The following is a 14,419-nucleotide window of genomic DNA, read 5'->3' as shown; positions in this document are numbered from 1 at the left end:
ATGCTGGGTCGTGGACTTGTATGGAGTTGCTTGCAGTTCGCCGCCTTCTTTCAGAGCTGCAGTTGGTGGGAACCCTCCAGCTCACTCCCTCTCAACCCAGCACTGTCTTCTAAGTAATTCTTCGCTTAACGTTGTAGTTATGTTCCTGAAGAATGGGACTTTAAGCGAAATGATGTTAAGTGAATCCAATTTCCCCATAAGAATTAATGTAAATAGGAGGGGTTAGGCTCCAGGGAAATTTTTTTCACCAGACAAAAAAACTATATTATATATATACACACACACACACTATACGTTTTAAACAAACAATTTAATACTGTACACAGCAATGATGATTGTGAAGCTTGGTTGAGGTGGTGAAGTCAGAGGGTGGGATATTTCCTGGGGAATGCCTCACCGCTAAATGATGAACTAGCATTTGGCTGAGCCCTCAAGGGTTAACACGTTGTTAATGTAGCTGCACACTCTACAAGGTAGCACGAATGGAGGGAGGGGAGACAGCATGGCAGAGAGACACACACCCTGTGTGTGGGGGAGAGAGAGAGATGCGCATTGCCCCTTTAAGTACACTGCCCCACTCTAAGTACATTGCCTTTAAAAAGATCAGGAAGTTGAGACAGCAGCTGTGGCCAGCAAGTTCTGTCCATCCTGAGCCCTGTCCTGTCCCGACCCTGTTCTATATGGAGAAGGGGTAAGCGGGGGACAGGAGTAGGGGGGATGGGGACACCCTGATATTAGTCCCCTCTTCCCCCCTCCCCTGCACAGCAAGCAGGAGGCTCCCGGGAACAGCTCCAAGGCAGAGGGCAGGAGCAGCACACAGCAGTGTCGGGAGAGACAGCAGAACTGCCGCAATTGGTAGCCTGCTGGGCGGCTGCTGCATAGGGAACTTAGGGGAGCGGGGAGCTGATAGAGGGGCTGCCGGTCAACCCTGGTCCCCACCAGCTATCTGCAATGGGCTGCTCTTCCTGCAAGCAGTGGACAAAGCAGGCAGCTGCCAAACAATGTTATAAGGGAGCACTGCACAACTTTAAACGAGCATGTTCCCTAATTGATCAGCAATGAAACAAATGTAAACCAGGATGACTTTAAGTGAGGAGTTTTAGAGTAACAGCCGTGTTAGTCTGTATTCGCAAAAAGAAAAGGAGTACTTGTGGCACCTTAGAGACTAACCAATTTATTTGAGCATAAGCTTTCGTGAGCTACAACTCACTTCATCGGATGCATACTGTGGAAAATACGGATGATGTTTTTATACACACAAACCATGAAAAAATGGGTGTTTATCACTACAAAAGGTTTTCTTTCCCCCCACCATACTCTCCTGCTGGTAATAGCTTATGTAAAGTAATCACACTCCTTACAATGTGTATAATAATCAAGGTGAGCCATTTCCAGCACAAATCTAGGTTTTCTCCCCACTCCCCCACACAAACCCACTCTCCTGTTGGTAATAGCTGGTAAGTGAGGAGTTACTGTATTTGTGAGCTGGTCTCTGCTGGGTCCAGCAGCCCCTGGTGGCAGCCAGCAGCTGTGCAGTCCATTTTTGGGGGAGGAAATTTTGCATGCACAACATTAATTTCTGCACAAATTCTGCATGTGCAGTGGTGCGGAATTCCCCGAGGAGTAGTTTCAAATTCCCAGGGAACATAGGGAGAAATTTTGCCTTTTATGTGCTTGCATGGGTGAACAAAGAGGCACAGGACGCATGTACAGCCTCAGTGGATACTGCTATTCAAAAGACTCTAGTCTTGCAATCAGGAGGTGCATGCACCCCTGTAGTGGCATCCATACTGACAACATTTTAAAGAGCCACAATTGCCACAGGGTAAGTAACCATTCTTGTCATTTGCTCCTGTCCTGTTGCAAGGTGCAATGGGCCTTTTTTTTTTTTTTTTTTTTAATGATCTAAAGCTTTTCACTCTATATACATGATCTTCAAACAGCTTACCTATAGGTGTTGGATACTGAAGATTGTAGCACTGGTAACGAATGTTGTTTTCATTTCTGCAGTGGGAATATGACTCCTTTGGCATAAATTTGTTTAAATTATCACAAGTTTTAAGTCTTGTTAAGAACAAACTCAGTCTGCCCCAGGGAGATTTTCATTCTGTCATGGATCTAGTAAATTTAGATTCAGTTGGATTATTCCCACCCAGAGAGCCATCTTGTGTGATAATTCGCATTAGTTCTTTGCGTGTTGGTTTTCATTGTGTTGTAATAATCCTGGTCTCATTTTCTCACCTTGTTTTCCATTACAGCACCAAGTTTTTACCTTATTTTCCAGTATAGAACCAGGTGCAGGGAACCTGTGCTATTGATTTGAAGGAATCTTTTGATTTCTTGAATGGGTTGCTGTGTTCCAGATTTAATTTCATACCATGACAGATTATGCTAGTTCTGCTCATCAGCTCAGGAGCTCTCAATCTGGTAGCAGAATTGCATAACCTAAGCAGAATTCATAGGCATTTTTTCCTTCCTAGCATATTTCCACTCATCTCCAAACTGGATTGGAGAGAGTTGCCTCTTATCTTCATAATTGTGGTTATGTATGTGCAGATTTGACATTTATTCTTTTTGGGAATGTTGGTTTCGTTCTTTATTTTAACTTGCTATTTCCCTGGCTCTCCCCCCTACCTGGCAGGGAAGGATTCTCGTCTCCTTGTCTTCAGGATGAGCGCTGTACGAAATGGCATAGAAGCAAAGCAGATGGCAAAGAGCAAATATGACTGCAGAGAAAATAAACTTGAGAAAACAAAAGGTGATTTGACTCTCATTTATCAAAGACCCAATTAAGGCATTGGGCCAGAAGCTGCCAAAGGTCCTATTGGTTCCCATGTAGATGTTGCAGCAACTGACCCTTAGTTATTCTCCTCTGGACAGTGGATTGAAATCCTGTGTTAGATAGTATGTGAAAATAAATTTGGACTAATCCCAATTCCCATATGTGCACTTCCCAAAAATACCACATGACTTGGTAGTTTTTACCTAGGAGAAGTTCTGAAGCAGAATAGATATATTGCAAGCAGGATTGAAGGACTCTGGCAGAGCTATGTATGGAGACCCAGGACTGAAATGATAGGGCAGTGCTGCACGTCAGACTTGGTGCATTGGTGGAATTGTATGAGTTCCTAGTACATGGAATAGCAAGGGAGTTGCACCACATTGTTGAGTTGTATTGGAAAAGCTGAGAGCATTTCTAGATGGGGAGCAACAGAATTTTATGGGATAGGGTTGAGATGCATACTACCTCTGGCACAAGCCTATGCATGTAGTCATTCACATCCATAAGAAATTATTCATTTGCAAATTTTAGAGGGTGAATAAATAATTAGGTTTCATTTCACAAGGAACTATGTGGAGTTTGTGGGCGTGTTTCTTGAAGGGAATGTTAATACTTGCATTATCTCCTTAGGCTGCCATTTATATGCCATTAATACTCACCACAGCAGTGAACTGAGGATTGTTGTGGCTATTAGGAACAAACTGCTCCTCATCACAAAGAAATACAATCAAGGCAACAGTTTAACCAGTGTCTGTTTGATGTCACCCCTGTCTGAATCACCAGTGGAGGAATTCCAGTACATCAGGGTATGCTTGAGACGTATCACTAAAAATACCTTCTCTCACACTGGGCTAACCTGGTTCAGGAGGGGCACACATCTTGGCTTTCTAAACCCCAGGATTGGTTCAAGTGAGAGGCCCAGCAATGGTGACGGAAATCCCACTACAGATACTTAAACAAAAATCCTCCACTTTTTTTAACTGGGCTCTTGTTCATCAATGAAACATATTTGTGTATAGCCTGTCTGCCCTCTAACACAGCTCACTGGTCACCACCTGTAGTACAAACTATTTCCAGTGAGAATATGAAAAGTAGAATAATTCCTTTAATTTCCATCTTAATGTAATGTCATTTACATTACAGGAGATTTGTCTCTCTGACCCTCCAGTTATCATGACTCTGGTGGATGGACCTTCTGGAGACAATGACAATATGATCTGTGTAGCATATCGACATCAGTTCGATTTAGTTAACGAGAGTACTGGGGAGTCCTACAGGTTACACCATATTGAAGCAAGCAGGGTAAGTTCTCAGCATTAGAAAAGAGTTTGCTAATGTAACTATACCTGTCACCATAAAAGTCGACATAGCTATCCTTGAGCCCATAGTGACTTATATCACCTTCCTTGGAGCACCAGTTTGGGAGGATCTTGGCTTTTTTTGCTTTTAATTTAGTTTTTTAGCTATTATCTATGCTCCCACTCTGCCTTAGACCTGAGTTCTTTTTAGGGTACCTAATGGTGATTTTCCCCAGGCAATCATAAAGTAAGACATCTCTGACTGGTACTCCTAGGTGTATCACCAGGTGGGCAAAAGTCTTGCATCTCAGAGTCTGGAATATCACTGTCAGCATAGCTGTAAAGCCTTTTCCTTTCTTCCTAGCTCAAAAACTTTTTTCCCTTTTAGTACAGGGTGTGTGTGTGTGTAAACTACTCTTTGTTAGCCATCAATTTCAAATTAAGATTTGCATAAACCAAGACTGAACCAGCTTTCCCTGCCTTCTAAACAGGTCTGAGGAATAAACTCCCTCCTGTTTGATTGCCTTTTCCAATCTTGCATATTCCTCCTGAGGGCCTTTGGTATTCCCCTTAAGGTCTATTTTTAATATAGGTTAATGACCGGGTGAGACCTCATCTGGAATAGTGTGTGCAGTTTTAGTCTCCCATGTTTAAGAAGGATGATTTCAAAGTGGAACAGGTGCAAAGAAGAGCTTCTCGGATGATCAGAGTAATGGAAAAGCTACATTATGAGGGGAGACTGAAGCAGCTTTTTTTGTTTAGCCTAGCCAAAGAAAGGCTGAGGGGAGATATGATTGCTCTCTACAAATACATCAGAGGGATAAAAACCAGGGAGGGAGATGAGTTATTTAAGTTAAGCACCGCCGTTGACACAAGAACAAATAGATCTAAACTGACCATCAACAAATTTAGGCTTGAAATTAGATGAAGATTTGTAACCATCAGAGGAGAGAAGTTCTGGAACAGTCTTCCAAGGGGAGCAGTGAGAGCAAAAAAACCTAACTTAAGACTGAGCTTGATAAGTTTATGGAGGGGATGATATGATGAGATTGCCTACAATGGGATGTGGCCCATCTGCAACAGCTAGTAGCAAATATCCCAACAGCCAGAGATGGGGCACTAGATGAGGTTGGGAAGGAATTTCCCCCCAAGTCAGATTGGCAGAGACCCTGGGGTTTTTTGCCTTTCTCTGCAGCATGGAGCATGGTCACTTTTTGGTTTAAACTAGAGTAAATGGTGGATTCTCTGTAACTTGAAATCCTTTAAATCGTGATTTAATTACTTCAGTAACTCAGCCAGACGTTATTACAGGAGTGGATGGGTGAGGTTCTGTGTCCTGCGAAGGCCAGGACTGTAGGCTAGATCAGGGGTGGGCAAACTTTTTGGTCTGAGGGCCACATCTGGGTATGGAAATTGTATGGCGGGCCATGAATGCTCACAAAATTGGGGGTTGGGGTGCGGGAGGGGTTGAGGGCTCTGAGGTGGGGCCAGAAATGAGGAGTTCAGGGTGCAGGAGGGGGCTCTAGGCTGGGGCAGGGGGTTGAGGGAAGTGGGGAGGGCTCCAGCTGGGGGTGCAGGCTCTGGGGTGGGGCTGGGGATGAGGGGTTGAGGTGCAGGAGATTGCTCCGGGATGGGACAGACGGGTTCGGAGGGCAGGAGGGGGATCAGGGCTGGGGTTGGGGTGAGGGAGGGGTTCAGGGGTGTAGGCTCTGGGCGGCGCTTACCTCAAGTAGCTCCCAGAAGCAGCAGCATGTCCCCTCTCCTGCTCCTACACAGAGTCGCAGCCAGGGGACTCTGCACCCTGCCCTTTCCACAGGCACCACCCCTGCAGCTCCCATTGGCTGGGAGCCATGGCCAGTGGGAGCTGCGGGGGCAGTGCTTGAGGCAGGAGCAGCATGCGGAGCCCCCTGGATGCCCCTATGTGTAGGAGCTGGATGGGGGACATGCCGCTGCTTCCGGGAGCTGCGCAGAGTGGGGCAAGCCCCAGATGCTGCTCCCTGACAGGAGCTCAAGGGCCAGATTAAAATGCCTGGAGGGCCAGATGCTACCCCTGAGTCGTAGTTTGCCCACTCCTGGGCTAGATGATCACGATGGTCCCTCCTGGCTTTAAAGTCTGAGTCCTAACAGTAATTTCTCAAAACAGAGCATCTGTTACTCAGTTTCAGGACGCCCTCTCTCTTACTCAGATGCTGGGTAAACAGAAAATGTGGTTTTCTCCTCCCTCCTCAATAGGCAACAGTCCATGGATGTAGAAAACACATAGTATTTATACAATTGCTCTTGTAAGCATTCCTCCTGTTGGATCTATCTGCCACAGTTCTGTCTTTTTTAAAGTCATCATTAATTCTTTTTCTGTCAAGATTCAGTGCGCCCAATAAGGCATTTTGCTATTAGATTGTAGTAGCTGCAACACAATGCACAGCACGTAAAAAGTAATCAAAGCAGGTAGTATCAGGAGTGATGTTTTGGAGCAGTGGTTCCCAACCAGGGACACAAGTACCCCTGGGGGAAAGCAGAGGTCTGCCTGGATGTACATCAATTCATCTAGACATTTGCCTAGCTTTATAACAGGCTACATAAAAAGCACTAGCAAAGTCAGTACAGACTAAATTTCATACAGACAACAACTTGTTTATCATAGAATCATAGAATATCAGGGTTGGAAGGGACCTCTGGAGGTCATCTAGTCCAACCCCCTGCTCAAAGCAGGACCAATCCCCAATTAAATCATCCCAGCCAGGGCTTTGTCAAGCCTGACCTTAAAAACTTCTAAGGAAGGAGATTCTACCACTTACCTAGGTAACGCATTCCAGCGTTTCACCACCCTCCTAGTGAAAGTTTTTCCTAATATCCAACCTAAACCTCCCGCACTGCAACTTGAGACCATTACTCCTTGTCCTGTCCTCTTCTACCACTGAGAATAGTCTAGAACCATCCTCTCTGGAACCACCTCTCAGGTAGTTGAAAGCAGCTATCAAATCCCCCCTCATTCTTCTCTTCTGCAGACTAAACAATCCCAGTTCCCTCAGCCTCTCCTCATAAGTCATGTGTTCCAGACCCCTAATCATTTTTGTTGCCCTTCGCTGGACTCTCTCCAATTTATCCACATCCTTCTTGTAGTGTGGGGCCCAAAACTGGACACAGTACTCCAGATGAGGCCTCTCCAATGTCGAATAGAGGGGAATGATCACGTCCCTCGATCTGCTCGCTATGCCCCTACTTATACATCCCAAAATGCCATTGGCCTTCTTGGCAACCAGGGCACACTGCTGACTCATATCCAGCTTCTCGTCCACTGTCACCCCTAGGTCCTTTTCCACAGAACTGCTGCCTAGCCATTTGGTCCCTAGTCTGTAGCTGTGCATTGGGTTCTTCCATCCTAAGTGCAGGACCCTGCACTTATCCTTATTGAACCTCATCAGATTTCTTTTGGCTCAGTCTTCCAATTTGTCTAGGTCCCTCTGTATCCTATCCCTGCCCTCCAGCGTATCTACCACTCCTCCCAGTTTAGTATCATCCGCAAATTTGCTGAGAGTGCAATCCACACCATCCTCCAGATCATTTATGAAGATATTGAACAAAACCGGCCCCAGGACCGACCCCTGGGGCACTCCACTTGACACCAGCTGCCAACTAGACATGGTTGTATGGTTATACTACTCTCTATATTATACACTGAAATGTAAGTACAATATTTATATCACAGTTGATTTATTTTATAATTATATGGTAAAAATGAGAAAGTAAGCAATTTTTCAGTAAGTGTGTGCTGTGACACTTGTATTTTTATGTCTGATTTTTGTAAGCAAGTAGTTTTTAAGTGAGGTGAAACTTGGGGGTACGCAAGACAAATCAGGCTTTGGAAAGGGGTACAGTAGTGTGTAAAGGTTGAGAGCCACTGTTATGGAGTATTATGAAAGTGATACAATTTAAAAAAACAAACAAACCTGAGCATTTATCATTGCTTTTGTGCCTTTTCATGAAGTTTTAAATACCAGCCACAACTGCCTAAAACTACTTCTTACATTCTTGGAGTATTGCGTGAGAATTTCTTAATAACTTGAACTCAAGAAATGGCTTTTAGTCTTATCTAAGAAATCATGCCCAATGCAGTACTGAAATTGGGAAACAAGCAGAATTAGTATTGTATTTCCAATGGCCAAAATGTTCTAACTTGGTTGCCTGAAGTTAGACATCTAAATAAATGCCCTGATTTTTCAGAAGTTTTAAGTAACCACAATTCCTATTGATTTCTGTACGAGCCTGGGATGGTCAGTATCTCTGCAAGTCAAGCCATTTTGGACTTGATGCCCATCAAATCATTTCACTTTGGTCACCAAACAGCTGTCATTTGGTAACAGCTTTTTGTCACTACAGATCTGGGATAGGTCTGAATGGGTGGTATGTGTGTGTATGTATGTATAATGTCCCTATGGGTGCTCCACTTTAGGTGCATTTGTATCCCTACATTGCTGATTGGAGAACTTTGGTAACAGTGTCCATTCGGCCCGCACATCCACTATACTCCCTTGTGCCCCACCAGGAGGCTAATCAGCTTGTGTGGACGAACCGTCCCTCAGTTCTTTTTCAACTGCCCCTGGCTAGAGACAGAGCCATTAGCAGTCTGTTTGTGATCGTTATCTCTATTCATTTTTATAGCATTTTTAGTAGCTAGTTAATCTCCTTCCTTCCTTCCTTAGCTGTACATTTTCTTTATTTTCTCTTTTAAAAAAAAAAAAAACACTTTTAATTTTCCCCCTTTGTAGGGGACCCTTTCCCCCCAGCAGGGTATGCCTGGCTCACCAGGCTTCAAGAAGTGCATCCCATGTAAGTTGGCCATACATATGGCAGATAAACATATACGCTGCCTCGGGGAAGGCCACATTCCTCAGAAGTGTGGTCTCGGTCAACAATTTAAACCAAGGTCTCGTAAGGACAGGGAACTGAGAAAAAAAATCATCCTGATGGAGGCAGCCCATCAGCCTTCCCTTGACCAACACTAGGAATCACCTAGAAGGTTTGAATCTTCCCCACAGCCCTCGAAGTCCAGGGTCTATGAGTCAAAAAATCAGCCGCAGACCCTCATGAAAGGTATCTAAAAAGAGATGTGTAAGCCTCAAGCTAGCTGAAAAAGATCACCGGCATGCTCGGTATAGTTGGTACCAAGACCGTCCAAGCACGGTACCCATAGCTCACAAAGATCTGGAACAGCAGGTACCATTGATGCGCCTAAAAACCTGATGGGCACTGATGGATGAGGACAGGAACAGGGTGCACACCATTAAGATGATGCTTTTGGTATGAGTGGTACTTTCGGCACTGTCAGGTGTGAGCCACCCAGCATCAGAGTACTCAGTACAGGCAAGATCCCCAACTCCCACCGTATCAGCACCAGGTCGGTCAGGACTGCAAGAGTTCCAGCACTCAAGAGAACTCAGGGTACCTGATATACCTGAATTTCCCCTTCTCGGCACTGGGGCTCCAGTACCAAGTCTCCTCCAGATACAGGAATCTTTGGCACCATGCCATTCACCTCCACTTTCTAGTGGTGATTCAGACAGTGAGCCAGAGGAGGTCATCTCTCATCACTCCTCCTATGATCCCTATGGTGCCCATTATAAGGGGCTCCTCAGTCATACCCTCAACCTACTCTGCCACCACCATGGTAGGCCAGCCATGGGAACTGCCACCAGGCTCTGTCCCAGTGGCCCTACTGGCATCCCTGCGTCGAATATAGACCTCACATTTTTTAGACTTCCAGCTTGACTCACTGTGAGCCTCTGAGACATTCTCCCTCAGCCACAGCATCCAGAACCTCTGAACCTCCAAAGGAGATCTTGCCGGAACAGGAGGGAAGAATCGAGAAGGAAGTTACATCAAGAACCAACATCTCCTTCTCCTCTCCAGATGAGGCAGTGATGCCCACTGACAGTTTCCGGTTTTCCCAGGATTTAGCTAACAGGGTAGCAGACATGCTTCAGATGCCCCTGGAGGAGGTAAAAAATACCCATCACAAGTTCCTTGACATCTTATACTCTTCCTCATCCTCCGGAATAGCCCTCCCAATCAATGAGACCCTTCTGGAGCCAGCCAAGACTATCTAGCAAACCCTAGCATCAGTGATGCCTACCTGTAAACAGGCTGATAAAAACAGTTACATCCTGACTGATGTAAGGAACTGAAAAACCAAAATTTCTTTTTTCTCACCCTCCTCCTAATTCCATTGTCATCGACATGGTAAAATCTTGGGCCTGCCAGCACCAAGTGAGATGCACTCCTTATGACAAGGATTGGAAACACCTGGGCCTCTTCAGGAGAAAGGCCTAATCCTCTGCCACATTGCAATTTAGAATGGCAAATTATCAAACTTTAACAGATAAATATGACTACATCAGTTATACAAAGCTCAACACTTTTATTGATCAACTCCCAGAGTCACACTGTGACCAGTTCGAGCTATTATCCATGAGGGACAACTAGTAGCCGAAACAGTGCTCCAGTCAGCTCTCAATACAGCTGACACAGCTGTCCATCTCCACTGTGGTGGTTATGAGGCAAGCGTCTTGGTTATACCTGTCTGGCTTCCCTAAGGAAGTGCAAATGACCGTAGAAGACCTTTCCTTCAAAGGCACCACATTATTCGGTGACATATCCCTGACATATCCCTTAAAGATTCCAGGGCCACTCTTCACTCAGTGATCTATACTCCTGAACAAAAGAGAAAGTTTAGTCCACAACCTCAACATAAATCCCACACTTCACAATTCCGAACCAAGTGTTTGAGTCTCAGAGAAAGAAATCCAGTTTTTCCAACACCCTTCCTCATTCCACTTCAGAGACCCTTCTCACAAGAGTTTACTAAGATAAGTAACAGATCTCCTCCTCCGGTTAGAAGCCATAGAACCAGTACCTCAATATCTGTGAGACAAAGGTTTTTACTCTCATTACTTCCAGATACCCAAAAAGAAAGGGAGGTTGGGGGCCCATAACGAATCTCAGAGCTCTAGACAAATTTGTCAAAGCTCAGAAATTTTGGATGGTCACACCAGCAATGATTATCTATCTCTGGAACAGGGAGATAGGCATCCTGTAGATCAAGGGCTGAAAACCAATTTCCACATATCGATCCTACCTTCACATAGATGATTTCTCAGATTTACCCTGGGCAAGGACGACCACCAATACAGAGTACTTCCCTTTGGCCTCTCCTCCATGCCAAGAGTATTCTCCAAAATCCTCTCCATATTGTGGGTCACCTATGCTCCCGGGAGATCATGATCTACCACTACGTGGATGATTGTCTCCTCAGAGCCTGCTCCTTCAACAAGGCCCGCAAGGTTACCAAAACCTCAGTAGACTTGTTCATGGAACTGGGACTACAGATCAATGTCCAAAAATCAACCTTCACCCCTCTACAGCGCCTAGATTTCATAGGAGCTGACCTTGACTTGTTACAGGCCAAAGCGTTCCTACCACAGCACAGGTTCCACAGCTTGGCCACATTCATAGAGACAGTACAAAACAGCCCTCAAATATCAGCCAGACACTGCCTCCAACTCCTGTGGTATATGGCCCAGCAGTGATACCTCATGCTAGACTTTATATGTTGTGCCTCCAGATATGGTTCAGCTCAATCTACAGATTGAAGAGAGACAGATTAGACAAACCTCTGTCACTACTCACCAAGGTCAAAAACTTTCCTGGATTGGTGTAAAAATCAAGCAAATGATTGCAGGGGATTCCCTTTTCACCATCATTACTTCTCACCACCGACACATCCCTCATAGAATGAGGCGCACATCTAAATGACCTTAAAACACAAGACAAATGGTCATCCACAGAGATGTCCCTCCACATCAGCCTCCTCAAGCTCAGGGTGGTCAGGAATGCCTGTACCCATTTTCTCCCACTGATCAAAGGAAGACACACAAAAGTCTTAACAGACAACATAGCATTATACACTACATAAATTGGCAGGGAGGAGCCAGGTTTCCCTCCCTTTGTGCAGAAGCACTAAAGTTATGGAACTGGTGCATTTCCCACAACATCACATTATCAGTGGCCTACCTTCCAGGAGTACAAAATTCAATAGCGGACAGCCTTAGTTGCAAATTCCCACACAATCACAAATGGGAGATAAATCCAGCAGTGCTTCAGGACCTGTTCAGGCAGTGGGAGACACCGACCACAGACCTGTTCGCCACTTACCTGAACAAGAAATGTCCACGCTACTGCTCCAGCACAGGGATAGGGCAAAATTTATTGGGCGACACTCTCCTTCTGTGTGATAGGGACCTTCTCGATGCCTTTCCCCCATTTCCCCTGCTGTCAAAAGTCCTATTAAAAACAAAAAGAGAAGGAGCACACATCATACTGACTGCTCCCACCTGACTGAGACAGATTTAGTACCCTTACCTGTCACAAATGGCTACAGGCCCACTGATCTCTCTCCAACCCACGCCATACCCAGAACGAAGGACGCACTCTACGTCCCAACTTGAGGATACTCCGCCTCTCAAGGCTTGCCTCTTTCATGGTTCCAATGCATAGAAAGGTCCTGCTCAGGAGGTACAAGAAGTGTTACTACACAGTAGGAAATCCACTAAATGTCATACTTACCTGCAGGAGTGGTCCAGGTTTCAGGTTTGGTGTAATTCCCAACAAATTTCTCTGACATCTGATACTTTTCCAGTGGTCCTAGACCATGTACTGACTCTCAAAAAATTAGGACCATCTCTCAGTTCACTCAAAGTTCACTTTGCGGCTATAGCAGCCTTCCATCGATAAGTAGAGGGATACTCACACCGAACCACAAAACAATTCCTCAGGGATATAATAAAACTTTTCCCTCAACCCAGACATCCCACTCCAACATAGGACCTAAACTTAGTACTGAAAAACCTAACTAGACGTCTCTTTGAATGCATAGCTACTTGTTCGCTCACATACCTGTCGATGAAGACCGCTTTCCTGGTGGCGATCACCTCAGCAAGGAGAATAGGGGAAATAGCAGCACAGATGGGACCCTCCCCCGCAACCCGCAATATTGTTTCGGGACAAGCCACTCTAAGACCGCACCTGAAATACATCACCAAAGTGACCACCTCCTTTCACATAAACCAACTGATTCACTTCCCGAGCTTTTACCCCAAGCCTCACTGTAATAACAGGGAGGCTATACTGCACACATTAGACATTAGGAGAGCCCTGGCTTTTTACCTGGATAGGACAAAGGCTTTTTAGGACATCTCCTGTGCTTTTCCTTTCTGTTGCAGAGATCTAAAGGCTCAGCGCTATCAGCCCAGAGACTCTCCAAGTGGATATTGAACGGTCTTAAACAATGCTATCAGGTTTGCAACATAACACCTCCATACGGTATTCGCGCTCACTCCTGAGGTCTGTCTCCTCCTCTGTTGCCTTCCTCAAGAATGTCCCTTTGTCAGAAATCTGTATAGCAGTAACCTGTGTGTCTGCTCATACCTTCACAGAACATTATGCAGTAACCAGAAACTCAACTCTGAAGCCCCAGTCCTCCAGTAGGAATACTGCTCGGGAGTCACTTACAGTGGGAGCACCTATAGGGGACATAGCTCGAAGAAGAAGAGGAAGTTACCTTGTGCAGTAACGATGGTTATTCAAGATGTGTGTTCCTATGGGGGCTTCACAAACCACCCTCCTCCGCTCTACTTTAGAGTTCTTGCCAAGGACTCCACAGTAGAGAAAGAACTGAGGGGGGTTCGCCCACACGCTCTGGTTAACCTTGTGTCAGGGCACAATGAGGACAGTGCATGTCGGACACTATTACCAACTTTCTCTGATCGGCAGCACAGGGACGTTAGTGCATGTACAGTGGAGCACCCATAGGGAGACACATCTCGAGGAACCATCGTTACTGCACAAGGTGAGTAACTTCCTCTTTCCAGGTCCCATTATCAACTGCCTGAGCTATACAGACCCACTAAACAAGGGTATAAATGTCCAGTACAGTCTCTTCTGAGGCTGGTTGGCTAGAGAATAGCGAAGGAGACACTGCTCAGGAAACTGATTGTTTAAAAAAAAAAAGTTAAAATCCTTTTCATTAATCTAGTAGTATGATCTGGAAAGTGTTTGTCTAGTATAATCTAGTGCAGCGGTTCTCAAATTGTGTCGGGACCCCAAAGTGGGTCAGGACCCCCTTTGAATGAGGTCACCAGGGCTGGCTTACACTTGCTGGGGCCAAGGGCTGAAGCCCAAGCCTCACTACTGAGGGCCAAAGCCTGAGGGCTTCAGGACTCAGGTTGCAGGCCCCCTGCTTGGGGCTAAAGCCCTGGAGCTTCAGCTTTGGCCCCCCTGCCCGGAG

The 14,419-nt window shown here is 45.6% G+C and overlaps 1 protein-coding gene across 3 annotated transcripts in view; it reads left to right on the top strand.

Moving 5' to 3' along the window:
* The window catches only part of GARNL3 (GTPase activating Rap/RanGAP domain like 3), a 203,210-nt gene that overhangs the window by 144,813 nt on the left and 43,978 nt on the right, over positions 1 to 14,419 (top strand). For 2 of the 3 annotated variants that reach the window (XM_084649927.1, XM_084649928.1), the window contains 3 exons: positions 2,642 to 2,758; positions 3,413 to 3,588; positions 3,926 to 4,084. In XM_084649927.1, coding sequence (XP_084506053.1) covers positions 2,642 to 2,758; positions 3,413 to 3,588; positions 3,926 to 4,084 — 452 coding nt within the window. Of the gene's footprint in view, positions 1 to 2,641; positions 2,759 to 3,412; positions 3,589 to 3,925; positions 4,085 to 13,355; positions 13,431 to 14,419 lie in introns of all 3 variants that reach the window. The other variant, XM_084649926.1, reaches the window with a different exon arrangement.

The sequence above is a fragment of the Lepidochelys olivacea genome (assembly GCF_965140295.1).
Source record: "Lepidochelys olivacea isolate rLepOli2 genome assembly, chromosome: 16".
In the NCBI taxonomy this organism is placed as follows: Eukaryota; Metazoa; Chordata; order Testudines; family Cheloniidae; genus Lepidochelys; species Lepidochelys olivacea.
Note: the sequence above shows the minus strand (reverse complement) of the source record. Positions and strands in the feature narration are given on the sequence as shown.